The sequence below is a fragment of the Oncorhynchus nerka genome, linkage group LG16 (assembly GCF_034236695.1).
Source record: "Oncorhynchus nerka isolate Pitt River linkage group LG16, Oner_Uvic_2.0, whole genome shotgun sequence".
NCBI classification, from domain to species: Eukaryota; Metazoa; Chordata; class Actinopteri; order Salmoniformes; family Salmonidae; genus Oncorhynchus; species Oncorhynchus nerka.
Window position 1 is genome coordinate 19,415,445 of NC_088411.1, and position 22,466 is coordinate 19,437,910.

The 22,466-nt window shown below is 42.4% G+C and overlaps 1 protein-coding gene across 4 annotated transcripts; it reads right to left on the bottom strand.

Moving 5' to 3' along the window:
* Positions 1-79: 79 nt before the first annotated feature.
* Positions 80-20,922, bottom strand: LOC115144172 (desumoylating isopeptidase 1-like). Of its 4 annotated transcripts, none has more exons than XM_065002491.1 (7): positions 20,763-20,922; positions 19,984-20,173; positions 13,372-13,393; positions 13,089-13,158; positions 12,771-12,880; positions 8,857-8,979; positions 80-3,539 (listed from the first exon to the last, which is right to left on the bottom strand). In XM_065002491.1, the coding sequence occupies exons 2-7, from the start codon at positions 20,072-20,074 to the stop codon at positions 3,446-3,448; spliced, it is 510 nt and encodes a 169-aa protein (XP_064858563.1). In that variant the 5' UTR covers positions 20,075-20,173; positions 20,763-20,922; the 3' UTR covers positions 80-3,445. The 4 variants fall into 4 exon arrangements, with proteins under 4 accessions (XP_064858563.1, XP_029540852.1, XP_064858564.1 ...); XM_029684992.2 differs by lacking the exon at positions 20,763-20,922 and adding an exon at positions 20,514-20,604; XM_065002492.1 differs by lacking the exon at positions 20,763-20,922 and having other exon boundaries at positions 80-2,703; positions 3,433-3,539; positions 19,984-20,465.
* Positions 20,923-22,466: the final 1,544 nt, after the last annotated feature.

Genomic DNA, 22,466 nt, shown 5'->3' on the forward strand with positions numbered 1-22,466 from the left:
ATAACCATGTATTTCACCGTGGAACATCCTCCATCTACCTTAAGAGTGTTAACACAAAAAGACACATAGACAACCATACTTAGAGAAAAGTTGTCTTTATCAAGCAGAGGCAAGAGTTTCGTTAAATATAAACAGGATCTTTACATCACAATAGTGGACAGAGTAAGGATGGACATTTTGGGGGTATCACAACTTTGACTTAATACTAAATGTGAATTACCGAATATATTAAATCTTGATAATACAATAATAATAACGATATGTATGCTCATAATGACATTAGGTAATAAATTAAAGTATGTAACTTACAAAGACAGTCTTGTGTATATAATATTACAATAAATAAACAGATCAAAACAAACAAATAATGGCATCAAAATCACAGACACTTGATATCAGGAAAAAAGTGAATGGCGGTTGGCATAACTCTCAATATGGAGAGTGATTTCCTATGCTGGAACAACATTAGGCTGCACACTGATTGCAGGAAAACAGTACAGAGACTCAACAACATTCCAATCTTTGAAAATGCCTAGATATGGTGCATTCCTGCTAATTTGAAAGGTATAAGTATACCAATTCTGGAAAGATGCAGTTGTTCAGTGTATTACTGTAAAATCCTACATACAGACGTGCTCAAATTTGTTGGTGCCCTTACAGCTCATTGAAATAATGCTTCATTCCTCATGAAAAGTGAGTAAATTAAAAGCGGTATACTTGCATGCCGTTGGTATGTCATAGAATAAAGCAAAGAAGCTGTGAAAAGAGATTAATTATTGCTTATTCTACAAAGATATTCTAAAATGGCCTGGACACATGTTGGTACCCCTTAGAAAATAGAATAAATCATTTCATTATAGTGATATTTCAAAGTAATTTGTTTCTTTAATTAGTATCTCCAATCTTGTAAGCAGTCGTCCAGCCTATTTAAATGGAGAAAAGTAGTCACTGTGCTGTTTGGTATCATTGTGGTCACCACACTGAACATGGACCAGAGTAAAGTGGTCACTGTGCTGTTTGGTATCATTGTGGTCACCACACTGAACATGGACCAGAGTAAAGCAAAGGAGAGATTTGTCTGATGAGATCAGAAAGAAAATAATAGACAAGCATGGTAAAGGTCAAGGCTACAAGACCATCTCCAAGCAGCTTGATGTTCCTGTGACAACAGTCGCAAATTTTATTAAGTTTAAGGTCCATGGATCTGTAGCCAACCTCACTGGGCGCGTCCAGAAGAGGACAATCGACCCCAGATTGAACAGAAGGAGAGTGCGAATGGTAGAAAAAGAACCAAGAATAACTGCCAAAGAGATACAAGCTGAACTCCAAGGTGACGGTACGTCAGTTTCTGATCGCACCATCCGTCGCTTTTTGAGAGAAAATGGGCTCCATGGAAGTAGACCCAGGAGGACTCCACTTTTGAAAGAAAAACACAAAAAACGCCAGACTGGAATTTTCTAAAATGTATAATGACAAGCCACAATCCTGAGAGAATGTCCTCCAAAACTGGAGCTTTTTGCCAAGTCACATCAGCTCTATGTTCACAGACGAAAACATGAAGCTTTCAAAGAAAAGAACGACATACCTACAGCGAAACATGGAGGAGGCTCGGTTCTGTTTTGGGGCTGCTTTGCTGCGCCTGGCACAGGGTGCCTTGAATCTGTGCAGGGCACAATGAAATCAAGACTATCAAGGCATTCTGGAGCGAAACATACTGCCCAGTGTCAGAAAGCTCTGTCTCAGTTGCAGGTCATAGGTCCTCCAACAGGATAATGACCCAAAACACACAGCTAAACGCACCTAAGAATGGATAAGAACAAAACATTGGACTATTCTGAAGTGATCTTCTATGAGTCCTGATCGGAATCCTATCGAACAACTATGGAAAGAGCTGAGACTTACAGTCTGGAGAAGGCACCCATCAAACCTGAGACAGCTGGAGCAGTTGGCTCAGGAAGAATGGGCCAAACTACCTGTTAACAGGTGCAGAAGTCTCATTGAGAGCTACAGAAAACATTTGATTGCAGTGATTGCCTCTAAAGGTTGTGCAACAAAATATTAGGTTAAGGGTCCCATCATTTTTGTCCATGCTATTTTCATTTGTTTTATTATTTAAAATATTATGTTTAATAAAAAATCTAAAGCAAAGTCTGATTTCTATTAAATATGGAATAAGCAACAGTGGATGCCAATTACTTTTGTCAGTTAAGTTATTTCAGAGAAAATTGTGCATTTGTGGAGGGGTACCAACAAATTTGAGCACGTCTGTACAGGTCACACGAGGTCATAGCTTGATGATCTTGAGTGTGTGTGTGTGCTTTTGTGTAACAATGTTTTCAAGGGATAAACCTTGACACCAGACAGTTGGAAGTTGATACGAAGATAAGTGAATACGCAAGTTCACAATATCAAGACAAGTGCAAGTCAGAATTTTTATCACGTCTCCAGCTAAAATCTCAAACGTGGTTTGTTTCTCTTTTCATCTTCTCTATCCCTTCTCTCTACCTCTCTGGAGTGTCAATGCAGTCATGTCATGGTAATTAAAAAAGAACAATGAAAACACTAAAATAGCTTACTTAATTACTTATAACAGGAAGGTAAAAGGACACCCTTACCCACCCCTGTGCAGGAAAGAGCTGCAGCTCTGGCTCTAGATAGAAACCTTGCAGCTCCTTAGTTTTACATTCAGCTGATCATGGGCTCCTATGGAGAGTAGAAGAAATATCTATCTTATCATACACTTACTTAAGTTTATAGTGGAAAAGGGGTAAGTTAGGTAGGATCATGTTAAGTCTGGGGAGTGTCAGGCTGGTCTGGGGTAAAAGGTCAGATGCAGATGTTTTTATCTCAATATCAAATCATTTCTGGGGAACAATTAAGTACCTTAGTGTGATTATTTTAAATGAGTCAAGAAATAGTAAAGAGAATTTCTTAGCAAAGAGAATTTCTCAATAAATAATTTTGCTAGGACTGTCTGGGAGTGGTCTGAGTGGGGAGGGGAAAACTGAAAATGTGCTGATATTGGCAGAGAGTTTTGGAACTCTTTCTTATTGGTCTATTAACTAATTTACCACGTGGTGATGTCAACATGAAAGGCCAAAACGCCATCCCACCAAAATATGCTGAAATTTCCAGCCGTCTTTTCAAACAGCTCCTACACTAAAAGAGCATTATAATTTTCACAATTTCACTGTATTATTGACATCTCATAGTGTGGAAAATATATATATATTAAAAAAACAAACAGGAAAATCACTTTTTTGACTGCACTGGGCCTTTAAGGTATTAAAGAGGTCAGGTTGGGTTAGGTTGCTGCCTGGCCCACTGACTGACTACTGTACATCAGTAAGGGACTTACAAAGGTCCAGAGCTGCAGATCTCCCACCCCCCCCACACAGACTGACTGATCGTTTAATATATTACTCTGTGCACCTGTGTTATCGGTCTATCTCTGGCCATAATGTCCATTGAAGGTGTTGCCCCCCTGAGGTGCAATATTGATGGAGTCCAGAAGCGGGCGTAGTGCCTGGCCGAAAGGTCTGCGGGTGACAGAGTGGAACACAGCACAAATTAGAATCCACACAGTGAGTTATGTTTTGAACAAGCTTTCCTTATTTATATCATACATTCCAACAAACTCAATTGAACTTGAAACATACAGTAAGTGCAGTGAGTGTGAGGTGACCTGGGAAGTTATGTGGCATAGAGCAGTAGAGTAGAGTCACTTACATTAGTAGCACACATGGGGACATGTTTTAATAGCCTACGGTCCGGGGAGAAAATGTGCCTTTTATAAACCAATTTCATGCAATTCTACATCATTTTACATGACTGGAGACTTTGGCAGAATATATATTTTTTTATACCACACAAATGATCAACATGTCAGGCTACTTTGACACTGACGAACTGAGATCAATAAAAATGACCTTGACCTGAATCCATCAACAGCCTAGGCCTAGGTGTGTGGAGACACATTATGTAGGCTACAATATGAAGAAATTATCATCCTAAAAATGCTTTCCAGTTTCACTGACTCACCCAATGATGAGCAGCTCACTCACTGGTGATGGCCGATGCGCTCGTGCCAAAAGCCTCTCTCTCTCTTTTTGTAAAACAATATTTGGAAGTTGATCTAATATTTTGGTAGCCTTATAGCATAGAGTCTTCACTCTTCAGCAGGAGTAATTTGTTTTCCAACCTGTGTTTTCCCTCGATTGTATTTGAAATATTGCGAAAGGACAGTTTTATCTGCATGCTGTTTTTTCACCAACAGATTTGCCTTGCGTTCCCAACTGTAGGCTATTCCTGGTTATTGGGCTACAATCCACAGCTACGCTATTTTGAAAAAAAAGTAGAAGCTATTGATCCTCTGTGGCTAAATTATAGGGCTTCTCGTGGTGTAGTAGGCTATTCTGAATAGTTTATTTTACTTCCGAACAGAGAAGTAATCCTATAATTTTGGCCTATGTATTTCAATTTATCAGGGGCGGCTGCAGTTCCTTCAGAACCCTTTGTGTGGCTATGATTCTATAAAGGCAATAAATTATGAAGTGCAAGGCTGGAGAGATGCAAGCTCATGTGTATCAGAGCAGAGAGGGAGAGAGATCCTAGAAAGTGAATCTCATTCTAGTTATGTGAGAGATACTGGTGTGCTTCACATACAGCCATGGCCAAATGTTGATCTCAGTGTTGCGCAAACTATAAGCCTGGGTCACCCCAAATCAACTCTTAGAATATTAGGCCCGGGCTGAAAATCTACTTTTTCACGTAACGTTTTTTTGTGCTGGCAGGATAATTAACGAAGAGGCAACTGGAATGAACTCTGATCGCTTTTATTATAATTTTTACGTTGCAAAAAGTTAAAATTATTTTTCAATGCCACAAGAGGTACCGGAACAACACGGAGAGGTGTCGGATTCTGTTCCGGCAAATTAAGCACCGATTAAGTGTTAAATTTGGCACATGCAGTGCATTCGGAAAGTATTCAGACCCCTTAACTTTTTCCACATTTTGTTATGTTACAGCCTTATTCTAAAATCTCATCAATCTACATACAATACCCCATAATGACAAAGTGAAAACAGGTTTTTAGAATTTTGGGTAAATTCATTAAAAAAAAAACTGAAATACCTTATTTACATAGGTATTCAGATTCTTTGCTATGAGACTCGAAATTGAGCTCTGGTGCATCCTGTTTCCATTGATCATCATTAAGATGTTTCTACAACTTGGGAGTCCACCTGTGGTAAATTTGATTGATTGGACATGATCTAGAAAGGCACATGCCTGTCTATATAAAGGTCCCACAGTTGACAATGCATGTCAGAGCAAAAACCAAGCAATGAGGTCGAAGGAATTGTCCGTAGAGCTCAGATACAGAATTGTGTTGAGGCACAGATCTGGGGAAGGGTGGCAAAAGATTTCTGCAGCATTGAAGGTCCCTGAGAACACAGTGACCTCCATCATTCTTAAATGGAAGAAGTTTGGAACCACCAAGACTCTTCCAAGGGCTGGCCGCCTGGCCAAACTGACCAATCGAGAGAGAAGGGCCTTGGTCAGGGAGGTGACCAAGAACCCGATGGTCACTTTGACAGAGATCCAGAGTTCCTCTGTGGAGAGGGGAGAATCTTCCAGAAGGACAACCATCTCTGCAGCACTACACTAATCAGGCCTTTATGGTAGTGGCCAGACGGAAGCCACTCCTCAGTAAAAAGGCACATGACAGCCCTCTTGGAGTTTGCCAGAAGGCACCTAAAGAACTCTCAGACAATGAGAAATAAAATTCTCTGGTCTGATGAAACCAAGATTGAACTCTTTAGGCTGAATGCCAAGCGTCACGTCTGGAAGAAACCTGGCACCATCCCTACGGTGAAGCATGGTGGTGTTAGCATGAACAGAGCTAAGTACAGAGATCCTTGATGAAAACCTGCTCCAGAGCACTAAGGACCCCAGACTGGGGCGAAGGGTGACCTTCCAACAGGACAACAACCCTAAGCACACAGCCAAGACAATGCAGGAGTGGCTTCAGGAAAAGTCTCTGAATGTCCTTGAGTGGCCCAGCCAGAGCCCGGACTTGAACCCGATCGAACATATCTGGAGAAACCTGAAAATATCTGTGCAACGACGCTCCCCATCCAACCTGACAGAGCTTGAGATGATCTGCAGAGAAGAATGGGAGAAACTCCCCAAATACAGGAGTGCCACGCTTGTAGTGTCATACAGAATAAGACTGGAGGCTGTAATCGCTGCCAAAAGTGCTTCAACAAAGTACTGAGTAATGTGTAAATGTGTTGATTGTTTATACATTTGCAAAAATATCTAAAAACCTGTTTTTACTTTGTCATTATGGGGTATTGTGTGTAGATTGATGAGGGGAAATTTCTTGTTGACGAACTACAGTTCGGTTAGGACATCTACTTTGTGCATGACAAGTAATTTTTCCAACAATTGTTTACAGACATTATTTCACTTATAATTAATTCACTGTATCACAATTCCAGTGGGTCAGAAGTTTACATACACTAAGATGACTGTGCCTTTAAACAGCTTGGAAAATTCCAGAAAATGATGTCATGGCTTTAGAAGCTTCTGATAAACGATGTCAATTAGCCTGAGTCAATTGGAGGTGCACCTGTGGATGTATTTCAAGGCCTACCTTCACACTCAGTGCCTCTTTGCTTGACATCATGGGAAAATCAAAAGAAATCAGCCAAGACCTCAGAAAAAAATTGCAGACCTCCACAAGTCTGGTTCATCCTTGGGAGCAATTTCCAAACGCCTGAAGGTACCACGTTCGTCTGTACAAACAATAGTATGCAAGTATAAACACCATGGGACCACGCAGCCGTCAAACCGCTCAGGAAGGAGACGCGTTCTGTCTCCTAGAGATGAATGTACTTTGGTGTGAAAAGTGCAAATCAATCCCAGAACCACAGCAAAGGACCTTGTGAAGATGCTGGAGGAAACAGGTACAAAAGTATCTATATCCACAGTAAAACGAGTCCTATATCGAAATAACCTGAAAGACCGCTCAGCAAGAAAGAAGCCACTGCTCCAAAACCGCCATAAAAAAGCCAGACTATGGTTTGCAACTGCACATGGGGACAAAAATAGTACTTTTTGGAGAAATGTCCTCTGGTCTGATGAAACAAAAATAGAACTGTTTGGCCATAATGACTGTCGTTATGTTTGGAGGAAAAAGGGGGAGCCTTGCAAGCCGAAGAACACCATCCCAACCGTGAAGCACACCATCCCAACCGTGAAGCACGGGGGTGGCAGCATCATGTTGTGGGGGTGCTTTGCTGCAGGAAGGACTGGTGCACTTCACAAAATAGATTGCATCATGAGGTGAGAAAATTATGTGCATATATTGAGGCAACATCTCAAGTCATCAGTCAGGAAGTTAAAGCTTGGTCGCAAATGGGTCTTCCAAATGGACAATGACCCCAAGCAGACTGGCTTAAGCCAAATGGCTTAAGGATAACAAAGTCAATGTATTGGAGTGGCCATCACAAAGCCCTGACCTCAATCCCATAGAAAATGTGTGGGCAGAACTGAAAAAGCATGTGCGAGCAAGGAGGCCTACAAACCTGACTCAGTTACACCAGCTCTGTCAGGAAGAATGGGCCAAAATTCACCCAACTTATTGTGGGAAGCTTGTGGAAGGCTACCCGAAACGTTTGACCCAAGTTAAACAATTTAAAGGCAATGCTACCAAATACTAATTGAGTGTATGTAAACTTCTGACACACGGGGAATGTGATGAAATAAATAAAAGATTAAATAAATCATTCAACTATTATTCTGACATATCACATTATTAAAATAAAGTGGTGATCCTAACTGACCTAAGACAGGGAATTTTTTACTAGGATTAAATGTCAGGAATGTGGAAAACTGAGTTTAAATGTATTTGGCTAATGTGTATGTAAACTTCCGACATCAACTGTATTAGTGTTTTTCCAGGAACAGGGTTGGAGAGCCCTGGTGTTGACTCAATATGTGAATGGAGACTTGTCATTCTTATGTATTCTTTATTCAGACAGCATTGAACGTAGATATAGGGGGACAGGTAGAGTAGATATAGGGGGACAGGTAGAGTAGATATAGGGGGACAGGTAGAGGAGATATAGGGGGACAGGTAGAGGAGCTATAGGGGGACAGGTAGAGGAGCTATAGGGGGACAGGTAGAGGAGCTATAGGGGGACAGGTAGAGGAGCTATAGGGGGACAGGTAGAGTAGATATAGGGGGACAGGTAGAGTAGATATAGGGGGACAGGTAGAGGAGATATAGGGGGACAGGTAGAGTAGATATAGGGGGACAGGTAGAGGAGATATAGGGGGACAGGTAGAGGAGATATAGGGGGACAGGTAGAGTAGATATAGGGGGACAGGTAGAGTAGATATAGGGGGGGACAGGTAGAGTAGATATAGGGGGACAGGTAGAGTAGATATAGGGGGACAGGTAGAGTAGATATAGGGGGACAGGTAGAGGAGATATAGGGGGACAGGTAGAGTAGATATAGGGGGACAGGTAGAGTAGATATAGGGGGACAGGTAGAGGAGATATAGGGGGACAGGTAGAGGAGATATAGGGGGACAGGTAGAGTAGATATAGGGGGACAGGTAGAGTAGATATAGCGGGACAGGTAGAGGAGATATAGGGGGACAGGTAGAGGAGAACCCGCACAAAGGTGTCAGGGCTGGAATTCATACCAATGTCGCTCATGGACAATATGTGCTTGGAAGACTGCAGCACTGTCGTTGTGCCACGCTCTCACACTACACTCATTATGTTTGACAATAGGTTCTTGTTTCTAGAGAGACGAGGGAGGGAAGAGAGGGGTAACTCACGTGGACAGCACTTCAGCCGGCAGGTCTGTGATGTGGGCAGGGATCTTGCTGCCGGTGAGGAACTGGGCCACTTCGTTACTGAACGTGTTACAGTTCCACTCAAACAGATGGTACTGATTCCCCCTACAGTGTGTGAGAGAAAGGGGGTGAGTGGGGAGAAAGGCAGTGAATGAGAGAAAGAAGCAAAGATAGGGACAGAGTAAATAGAGAGTGGATACAGTGAGGGAGAGTGCGAGAGAGAGAGCTAAAAAGATCTCGTCAGTATCCAACTACACATCTCCATCTATACATACCTACAGTACATACACACAGTGCATTCAGAAAGTATTCAGACCCCTTGACTTTTTCCACATCGTTACATTACAGCCTTATTCAAAAATTGATTAAATTGTTTGTTGTTTTCTCTCAATCTACACACAATACCCCATAATGACAAAGCAAAAACAGGTTAATTTATTTTGCAAATGTATTAAAAATATACAAATAAAATATCACATTTATCTAAGTATTCAGGCTCTTTACTCAGTACTTTGTTGAAGCACCTTTGGCAGCTATTACAGCCTCGAGTCTTCTTGGGTATGACGCTACAAGCTTGGCACCCCTGTATTTGGGAAGTTTTTCCCATTCTTCTCTGCATATCCTCTCAAGTATTTCTGCACAGCTATTTTCAGCTTTCTCCAGATATGTTAGATCGGACTCAAGTCCGAGCTCTGGCTGGGCCACTCAAGGACATTCAGAAACTTTCCAGAAGTCACTCCTGCGTTGTCTTGGCTGTGCGCTTAGGGTTGTTGTCATGTTGGAAGATGAACCTTCGCCCCAGTCTGATATCCTGAGCACTCTGGAGCAGGTTTTCATCAAGAATCTCTCTGTACTTTGCGCCATTCATCTTTGCCTAGATTCTGACTAGTCTCTCAGTCCCTTCTGCTGAAAAACATCCACACAGCATGATGCTAACACCACCATGCTTCACCGTAGGGATGGTGCCAGGTTTCCTCCAGACGTGACACTTGGCATTCAAGCCAAAGAGTTCAATCTTGGTTTCATTTGACCAGATAATCGTGTTTCTCATGGTCTGAGTCCTTTAGGTGACTTTTGGAAAACACCAAGTGGGCTGTCATGTGCCTTTTTTAATTTTTTAATTTTTAATTTTATTTCACCTTTATTTAACCAGGTAGGCAAGTTGAGAACAAGTTCTCATTTACAATTGCGACCTGGCCAAGATAAAGCAAAGCAGTTCGACAGATACAACGACACAGAGTTACACATGGAGTAAAACAAACATACAGTCAATAATACAGTATAAACAAGTCTATATACAATGTGAGCAAATGAGGTGAGAAGGGAGGTAAAGGCAAAAAAGGCCATGGTGGCAAAGTAAATACAATATAGCACAATAAAACACTGGAATGGTAGTTTTGCAATGGAAGAATGTGCAAAGTAGAAATAAAAATAATGGGGTGCAAAGGAGCAAAATAAATAAATAAATAAAATACAGTTGGGAAAGAGGTAGTTGTTTGGGCTAAATTATAGGTGGGCTATGTACAGGTGCAGTAATCTGTAAGATGCTCTGACAGTTGGTGCTTAAAGCTAGTGAGGGAGATAAGTGTTTCCAGTTTCAGAGATTTTTGAAGTTCGTTCCAGTCATTGGCAGCAGAGAACTGGAAGGAGAGGCGGCCAAAGAAAGAATTGGTTTTGGGGGTGACTAGAGAGATATACCTGCTGGAGCGTGTGCTACAGGTAGGAGATGCTATGGTGACCAGCGAGCTGAGATAAGGGGGGACTTTACCTAGCAGGGTCTTGTAGATGACATGGAGCCAGTGGGTTTGGCGACGAGAATGAAGCGAGGGCCAGCCAACGAGAGCGTACAGGTCGCAATGGTGTGTAGTATATGGGGCTTTGGTGACAAAACGGATTGCACTGTGATAGACTGCATCCAATTGGTTGAGTAGGGTATTGGAGGCTATTTTGTAAATGACATCGCCAAAGTCGAGGATTGGTAGGATGGTCAGTTTTACAAGGGTATGTTTGGCAGCATGAGTGAAGGATGCTTTGTTGCGAAATAGGAAGCCAATTCTAGATTTAACTTTGGATTTGAGATGTTTGATATGGGTCTGGAAGGAGAGTTTACAGTCTAACCAGACACCTAAGTATTTGTAGTTGTCCACGTATTCTAAGTCAGAGCCGTCCAGAGTAGTGATGTTGGTCAGGCGGGTAGGTGCAGGTAGCGATCGGTTGAAGAGCATGCATTTAGTTTTACTTGTATTTAAGAGCAATTGGAGGCCACGGAAGGAGAGTTGTATGGCATTGAAGCTTGCCTGGAGGGTTGTTAACACAGTGTCCAAAGAAGGGCCGGAAGTATACAGAATGGTGTCGTCTGCGTAGAGGTGGATCAGAGACTCACCAGCAGCAAGAGCGACCTCATTGATGTATACAGAGAAGAGAGTCGGTCCAAGAATTGAACCCTGTGGCACCCCCATAGAGACTGCCAGAGGTCCGGACAGCAGACCCTCCGATTTGACACACTGAACTCTATCAGAGAAGTAGTTGGTGAACCAGGCGAGGCAATCATTTGAGAAACCAAGGCTGTCGAGTCTGCCGATGAGGATGTGGTGATTGACAGAGTCGAAAGCCTTGGCCAGATCAATGAATACGGCTGCACAGTAATGTTTCTTATCGATGGCGGTTAAGATGTCGTTTAGGACCTTGAGCGTGGCTGAGGTGCACCCATGACCAGCTCTGAAACCAGATTGCATAGCAGAGAAGGTATGGTGAGATTCGAAATGGTCGGTAATCTGTTTGTTGACTTGGCTTTCGAAGACCTTAGAAAGGCATGGTAGGATAGATATAGGTCTGTAGCAGTTTGGGTCAAGAGTGTCCCCCCCTTTGAAGAGGGGGATGACCGCAGCTGCTTTCCAATCTTTGGGAATCTCAGACGACACGAAAGAGAGGTTGAACAGGCTAGTAATAGGGCTAGTACAGGCTAGTAACTCCTCCTTTTACTGAGGAGTTGCTTATGTCTGGCCACTCTACCATAAAGGCCTGATTGGTGGAGTTCTGCAGAGATAGTTGTGCTTCTGGAAGGTTCTCCCATCTTTACACAGGAACTCTAGAGCTCTGTCAGAGTGACCAGCGAGTTCTTGGTCACCTTCATGACCAAGGCCCTTCTCCCCCGATTGCTCAGTTTGGCCGGGCGGCCAGCTCTAGGAAGATTCTTGGTGGTTCCAAACTTCTTCCATTTAAGAATGATGGAGGTCACTCTGTTCTTGGGGACCTTCAACACTGCAGACATTTTTTGGTACCCTTCCCCAGATCTGTGCCTCGACACAATCCTGTCTCGGACCTCTACGGACAATTCCTTCGACCTCATGGCTTGGTTTTTGAGCTGATATGCACTGTGAACTGTGGGACCTTATATAGACAGGTGTGTGCCTTTCCAAATAATTTCCAATCAATCAAATTTACCACAGGTGGACTTCAATCAAGTTGTAGAAACATCTCAAGGATGATCAATGGAAACAGGATGCATCTGAGCTCAACTGCGAGTCTCATAGCGAAGGGTCTGAATACTTATTCAGAGGGGTTGGGTTAAGTGTGGAAGACATTTCAGTTGAATACATTCAGTTGGACAACTGACTATGTATCCCCCTTTCCCTTATGTAAATAAGGTATTTCAGTTTTTATTTTTAATAAATTAGCAAATATTTATTTAAACCTGTTTTCGCTTTGTCATCATGGGGTATTGTGTGTAGTTTGCTGAGAGAAAAAAAGAAGGGTTTAATCCATTTTAGAATAAGGCTGTAACGTAACAAAATGTGGATAAAGTCAAGGGGTCTGAATACTTTCCAAAGGCACTGTACATACATACACACACATATCCCAGTGGAGTTAAGATACACCAGGTGCCTCAGCCTCACCTGTACGTGGACTCTCCCAGTGAAGACAGGTACTCCATAAAGATTTCCTCAGTCACTTCTGTGATGCCCAGGTCTATTATGGAGTTGGGTTCTCCCAGGGACGTCCCACCCTGAAACACTCAACAAACACAAACAGCTTAGTCATGTCCCCTGCTTGCTCAGATGTCCTCCAATGGCCCTGTATTTGCAGCTTTTACTTAGCCCCAGGATTTGTTGAGGATCACAACATCTATGTTTGGTGCAACTCTAACTTAGACTTCTGTGGATAACTCAGGTCTAGTTTATTGTAGGAAGGAATAGAATAAAACGTTGTCTTACAGGTGGGCAGTTTGCGATGCCCTCTCCCCCATAGAAGAACTCCTCTCCATGGACAACAATAGCAGTGTGCCTGAGAGGAATATGTTACTGTTTCGTTTCACATAGAGAGGGATTCTCAATTTACAGACTTAAAAACACTGGGGAAGAAATATCCCTATCATGACATTCATGTAGAGAATACTCAAAATATTTTACAACATCCAGTTATGAAGTGATAGGTGAACATAAACTTGACCTTTGTCCTCACAAAAAATAAGAACCAAAGAATACATAATTTACTCACCATATTCCATCAAGCTGTTTCCCTGTGAATAGAAGAAAATAGTTTATATGTGCATTTTGTGAATGAGAGCTAGAAGTAAATAATAAGCCTAAATTGCATCCTCAGTCTCTCCTCATCCCTACTACAAATAGTCACTTGTATCGAAGTGCCGTGTTTTTAGAGAGTCCCAGCTCTCGCATCACCAAAGATATTTGCTCCTTGTTCCGTGTGGCATCAATTTCCGCGGATAATACAACTTCTATTCCAACCAAAGCTTGTATATACAAGGAACAAAAATATAAATGCAACATGTAAGGTGTTGGTACCATGTTTCATGAGCTGAAATAAAAGGTCATACACATTTACCATACTCACAAAAAGCTTATGTCTCTCAAATTTGGTGCACAAATTTGTTTTACATCCATGTTAGTGAGCATTTCTCCTTTGCCAAGATAATCCATCCGCCTGACAGGTGTGGCATATCAAGAAACTGATTAAACAGCATGATCATTACACAGGTGCACCTTGTGCTGGGGACAATAAAAGGCCACTCTAAAATGTGCAGTTGTCCCACAACACAATGCCACAGATGTCTAAAGTTGAGGGAACGTGCAATTGGCATGATGACTGTCGGTATGTCCACCAGAGCTGTTTCCAGAGAATTACATTTAAATTCCTCTACTATAAGCCGCCTCCAAAGACGTTTTAGAGAATTTGGCAGTACGTCCAAACGGCCTCAGAACCGCAGACCATGTGTAACCACGCAAGCCCAGGACCTCCACATCTGGCTTCTTCACCTGCAGGATCGTTAAAGATCAGCCACCCGGACAGCTGATAAAACTGTAGGTTTGCACAACCAAAGAATTTCAGCATTAACTGTCAGAAACTGTCTCAGGGATTCTCATTTGCATGCTAGTTGTCTTCACCAGGGTCTTGACCTGTCTGAAGTTCTGCATCGTAACTGACTTCAGCAGGCAAGTGCTCAACTTCGATGGCCATTGGCACGCTGGAGAAGTGTGCTCTTCACAGATGATTTCGGGTTTCAACTGTACCGGGCAGATGGCAGATGTGTGGGCGAGCGGTTTGCTGATGTTAATGTGAACAGAGTGCCCCATGGTAGTTGTGGGGTTATGGTATGGGCAGGTATAAGCTACAACAAACACAATTGTATTTTATCGATGACAATTTGAATGCACAGAGATACCGTGACAAGATGCTGAGGCCCATTGTCATGCCATTAATCCACTGCCATCACCTCATGTTTCAGCATGATAATGTACGGCCTCATGTCGCAAGGATCTGTACACAATTCCTGGAAGCTGAAAATGTACCAGTTCTTCCATGGCCTGCATTCTCACCAGAAGTCGCCCATTGAGCATGTGTAGGATGCTCTGGATAGACGTGTACGACAGCGTGTTCCAGTTCCTGCAAATATCCAGCAACTTCACACAGCCATTGAATAGGCAGCCTGATCAACAGCCTGATCAACTCTATGCAAAGGAGATCTGTCGTGCTGCATGAGACAAATGGTGGTCACACTAGATACTTAATGGTTTTCTGATCCACGTCCCTACTTTTCTGGGGATGACTTGACCCGCAGAGTGAAGGAAAAGCAGCCAACAAGTGCTCAGCATATGTGGGAACTCCTTCAAGACTGTTGGAAAAGCATTCGGGGCAGCAGGGTAGCCTAGTGGTTAGAGCGTTGGACTAGTAACCGAAAGGTTGCAAGTTCATATCCCCGAAATCTGTCGTTCTGCCCCTGAACAGGCAGTTAACCCACTGTTCCTAGGCCGTCATTGAAAATAAGAATTTGTTCTTAACTGACTTGCCTAGTTAAATAAAGGTAAAATAAAAATTCCAGGTGAAGCTGGTTTTGAGAATGCAAAGCTGTCATCAAGGCAAAGGGTGGCTACTTTGAAGAATCTTAAATATAAAATATATTTATATTTTTTTAAACACTTTTTTACTTATAAGAAATCCCGCTATTCCCTCAGACGAACCATCAAACAGGCAAAGCATCAATACAGGACTGAGATTGAATCCTACTACACCGCTTCTGACGCTCGTCGGATGTGGCAGGGCTTACAAACTATTACGGACTACAAAGGTAAACCCAGCCGCGAGCTGCCCAATGACGTGTACATACCAGACAAACGAAATGCCTTTCATGCTCGTATTGAGGCAAGCAACACTGAAGCATGCATGACAGCACCAGGTGTTCCTCTCTCTGTAGTCGATGTGAGTATGACCTTGAAACAGGTCAACATTCACAAGACCGCAGGGCCAGACGGATTATCAGGAGGTGTACTCAGACCATGCATGGACCAATTGGCAAGTGTCTTCACTGACATTTTCAACCTTTCCCAGACCAAATCTGTAATAACTACATGTTTCAAGCAGACCACCATAGTCCCGGTACCCAAGAAAGCAAAGGTAACCTGCCTAAATGACCACCGCCCCGTAGCACTCACGTCGGTAGCCATGAAGTGCTTTGAAAGGCTGGTCATGGCTCACAACACCATCATCCCGGAAACCCTAGACCCACTCGAATTCACGTACCACCCCAACAGATCCACAGATGGCGCAATCTCAATCGCACTCCACACTGCCCTTTCCCACCAGGACAAAGGAACCCCTATGTGATAATGCTGTTCATTGACTACAGAACAGTGTTCAACACCATAGTGCCCACAAAGCTCATCACTAAGATAAGAACCCTGGGACTAAACACCTCCCTCTGCAACTGGAACCTGGACTTCCTGACGGGCCACCCTCAGGTGGTAAGGGTAGGCAACAACACATCTGCCACGCTGATCTTCAACACGGGGGCCCCTCAGGGGTGCGTGCTTAGTCCCCTCCTGTACTCCCTGTTCACCCATGACTGCGTGGCCAAGCAGTGGTAGGCCTGATTACCGACAAGACAGCCTATAGGGAGGGGGTCAGTCCCTTAACGTGAGCAAGACAACTGGAGCTGATCATGAACTACAGGAAAAGAAGGGCCGAACACGCCCCCATTCACAATGGGGCTGTAGTGGAGTGGGTCAAGAGTTAAGTTCATTGGTGTCCACATCACCAAAAAACTAGCATGGTCCCAACACACCAAGACAGTTGTGAAGAGGGCACAACAAAACCTTTTCCGCCTCAGGAAAAGGGGTCCCCAGATCCTCAAAAAGCTTTCCTGCCATCCAGAACCTATATACTATGCATGTCAGAAGAAGGCCCAAACAAATTGTCCAAGATTCTAGTCACCCAAGTCATAGACTGTTCTCTCTGCTACCGCATGGCAAGCGGTATCAGATCGCCAAGTCTAAGCCTCCTTAACAGCCTTTAACCCCCAAGCCATGAGACAGCTGAACAATTAATCAAATGGCCACCTGGACTATTTACATTGACACCCCCCTGTTTTTACACTGCTGCTACTCGCTGTTTATTATCTATGCATAATTACTTTTCCCCTACATACATGTACTAATTATCTCGACTAACCTGTACTCCCACACATTGACTCCGTACCAGTGCCCCTTGTATACAGCCTCGTTATTATGTTTTACTTTGGCTTATTTAGTCCCCCCAAAAATTAATGCTATCCCCAGAAGTGCCCCGAACTGCATTGTTGGTTAAGGCCTTGTAAGTAAGCATTTCACATTAAGGTTGTATTCGGCGAATGTGACCCAAAATAATTAGTTGTGATTTGACAGAATTCAGAACATGAGCCATTCTTACAGTATTCTCCCTGCACACGAAGTCAGAACTGTATGATAAATAAAGTGGCCAAATAAGCAGACAATGAAAGCTCTTACAATATTCGATGATGACATTTCTCAAAAACAGTCTATAAGCTAAATGACCGTTCAAAACTGACTTTCCCTAGTCAGAGTTAGTTTTTTCCGAGTTCCCAGATGTCTTGAACTCACCGAAGTCTGAGATTTCCCAGTTCCAATTGTTTTGAATGTGTCAGAAATCATGCTGGATTGACAGCATGGCCAATGTTGAATGTTAATCCTTTTAAGCTTGGAAAAGAGACCCTTAAACCCAGACCTGTACCACACAACCACTCCATTGAATAACAGGCTAGTGATTGCTTTGCAATACTTGCAGTTAAGCACTGATTCCTTCCAAACCACTCATTGCTGAATTTGTGATTTTCAACTTGTTGTGTAATGTTTATGTCCAATGAACATCGATATGTTTTATCTATAATTTCTCTTCATTTGACAAGGATTGAAAAATATTTTGGGGCGGCAGCGTAGCCTAGTGGTTAGAGCGTTGGACTAGTAACCGGAAGGTTGCGAGTTCAAACCCCCGAGCTGACAAGGTACAAATCTGTCGTTCTGCCCCTGAACAGGCAGTTAACCCACTGTTCCCAGGCCGTCATTGAAAATAAGAATGTGTTCTTAACTGACTTGCCTGGTAAAATAAATAAAATAAAATTTGCCAGTAGATTGCCGACTTGATTCATGATGATGACGCTTGCTAGCTAAGATTTTGAAAGTATGATATTGACATGATCAGTCCAATTAAAAGGTAGGGTATAACGTGATTTGACATAATTTTATCTGTGGCCAATGACCAAGCCTTCTTGGGTGGGCACTTCTAACGTAACTCTATGGCAGCACCCAAGGGGCTTGAATTTTCAATCGCTCCCTGTAGATTTTGTGGTGACGTAGTGTCCCCATGAGTGACAGAACACTGAGCCAGGCAGCTCAGACCACGTGCAACTAGAGAACATTACCAACCCCTACGCTCCGTATATTCCACTGACTCCCCCACCACCACAGAAAGCACTGAGCTAGGCTGAGCTGCCTTACTCTAGAAAGCAAAAAAGAGAACATGTTTGTATGCGGCTTTATTAACTCAATTTTATTTATTTTTTACATTGTTTGCAAACTGATATGCGACACGTATTAATGCCAAAATAACATCCAAAACAGGCAATTTTTTATATATATATCTAAACTCAGTTAAAAAAAATAAACATCCCTTTTCAGGATCCTTTCTTTCAAAGATATTTAGTAAAAATCCAAATAACTTCACAGATCTTCATTGTAAAGGGTTTAAACACTGTTTCCCATGCATGTTCAAGGAACCATAAGCAATTAATGAACATGCACCTGTGGAACGGTCATTAAGACACTTACTGCTTACAGACGGTAGGCAATTAAGGTCACAGTTATGAAAACGTAGGACACTAAAAAAAAGAGGCCTTTCTACTGACTCTGAAAAACACCAAAAGAAAGATGCCCAGGGTCCCTGCTCATCTACGCGAATGTGCCTTATGCATGCTGCAAGGAGGCATGAGGACTGCAGATGTGGCCAGGGCAATAAATTGCAATGTCCATACTGTGAGACGCCTAAGACAGCGCTAGAGGGAGAAAGAGCGGCCAGCTGATCGTCATCGCAGTGGCAGACCACGTGTAACAATACCTAGACCTGCACAGGATCGGTACATCCGAACATCACACCTGCGGGACAGGTACAGGATGGCAACAACAACTGCCCAAGTTACACCAGGAATTCACAATCCCTCCATCAGTGCTCAGATTGTCCGCAATAGGCTGAGAAAAGCTGGACTTAGGGTTTGTAGGCCTGTTGTAAGGCAGGTCCTCACCAGACATCACCGGCAACAACGTCACCTATGGGCACAAATCCACCGTCGCTGGACCAGACAGGACTGACAAAAAAGGCTCATCTTGACATGACCCTCCAGCATGACAATGCCACCAGCCATACTGCTTGTTCTGTGCGTGATTTCCTGCAAGACAGGAATGTCAGTGTTTTGCCATGGCCAGCGAAGAGCCCGGATCTCAATCCCATTGAGCACGTCTGGGACCTGTTGGATCGGAGGGTGAGGGCTAGGGCCAGTCCCCCCAGAAATGTTCAGGAACTTGCAGGTGCCTTGGTAGAAGAGTGGGGTAACATCTCACAGCAAGAACTGGCAAATCTGGTGCAGTCTACGAGGAGGAGATGCACTGCAGTACTTAATGCAGCTTGTGGCCACACCAGATACTGACTGTTACTTTTGATTTTGACCCCCCCCTCCCTTTGTTCAGGGACACATTTATGTAAGTCACACGTCTGTGGAACTTGTTCAGTTTATGTCTCAGTTGTTGAATCTAGTTATGTTCATACAAATATTTACACATGTTACGTTTGCTGAAAATAAACGCAGTTGACAGTGAGAGGACGTTTCTTTTTTTGCTGAGTTTATATAGTTTTTTAGGGTTCTGTCCCACCTGCCATGAATTACAGGTCGCCATTGGTCCCTTAAGGTCTTTGTGTAATGTGTTATTGTACCCCCTAGCCCAAAATCCTTGGTATATTCTTTATTTATAAACTGGGTGGTTTGAGCCCTGAATGCTGATTGGCTGACAGCCGTGGTATATCAGAACGTATACCACGGGTATGACAAAACATGTATTTTTACTTCTCTAATTACATTGGTAACTAGTTTATAATAGCAATAAGGTACCTCGGGGGTCTGTAATATATTGGCCATATACCACACCCCCTCATGCCTTATTGCTTAAGCGTACTTGTGTTCCCCGTGTACATTTGTATTGATTTATTATTGTTAATAAAAAAAGAAACATTTACAAAATAGTACAACCAAATATAACTTAGCTTGCATCTTACCTAGCATGAGGGGGCTCAGCTGGCGAGCCATTCCGTTAGACAGGTCGTAAACGTACAGTTTAACAGGATACAAGGTGTACTTTTGATCCATTATTCAGCTCGATGTTAAATCAGGTTTTTTTGTGTTGTTTTGTCTCCAATGTTTACGAGCTGGCTACAGTAACGTTGGCTCCTTCTGGTTCCGCTTGGCCTAAAATGGCAAAACACAAATCGTCCCGAAATGGCGTATGTTGGGCAAAATAAAAAGGCAGCTGAATTACAACTATCTAATAATTAAGACAAATTCACGACCATAGTAAGACATCACCTAACAGCTAGCAAGCTAATCAGATGTTTCTGTCCCTGTCGTTTACTACCACTATGGCGCCGCCGATAGAGGGCGGCTTGAGAACATTCAAAACAATGGCATGACGCGACCGAGTGACGGAGGTGGCATGAGAGGAATATTGACTTTGTTCTTGATATTTTCGACAACAAGGGTAATATTCTCACATATGAACAATTTATATCATTGAAATAGTTTCCAATACCTTTCAGAGAGTTTATTTCTGTGATCAAAGCCGTTCCCAGTGGTCTAACTGTAACAGCATAACTTTAGACCGTCCCCTCGCGCGAACCAGGGACCCTCTGCACACATCAACAACAGTCACCCATGAAGCATCGTTACCCATCGCTCCACAAAAGCAGCGGAGCAAGGGGAACCACTACTTCAAGGTCTCAGAGCAAGTGACGTCATATTTAGCGAGCACCACCGCTAACTAGCTAGCCGTTTCACTCACCCCCCTTTTGACCTTCTCCTTTTCCGCAGCAACCAGTGATCCGGGTCAACAGCATCAATGTAACAGTATAACTTTAGACCGTCCCTTCGCCCATACCCGGGCACGAACCAGGGACCCTCTGCACACATCAACAACAGTCACCCACGAAGAATGGAGGAAGGGGATCCACTACTTCAAGGTCTCAGAGCAAGTGAAGCTAGCCGTTTCACAACCGTTACATAACTACACTTATGAAAAGTCATCTTAATTTTGGGAATGATCACAAAGTTTATCCAGAATTCAGATTGGAAGGCGTGGGTTTACTTGAGAAATCTTGTTGTAATAAATATACAAGACAAATTCTTCATTCACAAAACCAACTTACACCAGAGGAAAGTCTGGAAAAATGCATGGTTAAGGCCTTACAAATACTGTATACCAAACAAAGTTAAGGAAGTGCACTTCAACATTTTACATAAGATATATCCATGTAATCCATGTAACATTTCCAAATTTGTGGCTATTGATGATATCTGCGTTTTCTGTGAAAAAGAAGGTGAGAATCTGTCTCACTTGTTCTTTGAATGTAAATTTGTGTCAGAATTTTGGGAAAACCTTGCAAAGTACTTATTTACCATTATGAACACTGCTTCTAATTTTAACATAAAATATATCATATGTTACTATTGCAATGATAACAAAACCACTGAAATGATTGTAATTTTTTTTTAATTCTTGTTGCCAAATACTTTATACACAAACAAAAATTCCAAAATTCTATACCAAAATTAGACATTTTTTTATTGAATTTAATTATCTTATTAAAACACTAACCCTAGTGAATAACAACAAGAATAACATCTTCATGAATCATTATATTCATTTATATTTCCTTTTTTTTTTATATTTCCTTTTTATATATATATTTTTGTATGTTTGAGCATTGTTAATACCTGTGTTTGGTTTGCTAGACATGTTTGATGTAGCAATGTAAGTTGATTTTTGTATTATGAATCAAATAAATGTATAATAAAAAATAAATAAAAAATAAATAAAATGCCATAGAAATATACTGAATAAAACAGTGGTCCCCACTCAAGTCAATGATGGCAGAACGGGTGGACAAGCGGTGATTATGAGCGTACCCATAAACAGCAAAGCAAGAAGTAAATGCAAGACGTGTACCCATCAATCTGTGCTGTGATTTGTTGACTCAACTGACATATTGTAATTGAAATATATATATATATACAGTGGGGCGAAAAAGTATTTAGTCAGCCACCAATTGTGCAAGTTCTCCCACTTAAAAAGATGAGAGGCCTGTAATTTTCATCATAGGTACACTTCACTTCAACTCAAATCACATTGTAGGATTTTTTATGAATTTATTTGCAAATTATGGTGGAAAATAAGTATTTGGTCAATAACAAAAGTTTATCTCAATACTTTGTTATATACCCTTTGTTGGCAATGACAGAGGTCAAGCGTTTTCTGTAAGTCTTCACAAGGTTTTCACACACTGTTGCTGGTATTTTGGCCCATTCCTCCATACAGAGCTCCTCTAGAGCAGTGATGTTTTGGGGCTGTTGCTGGGCAACACGGACTTTAAACTCCCTCCAAATATTTTCTATGGGGTTGAGATCTGGAGACTGGCTAGGCCACTCCAGGACCTTGAAATGCTTCTTACGAAGCCACTCCTTCGTTCCCCGGGCGGTGTGTTTGGGA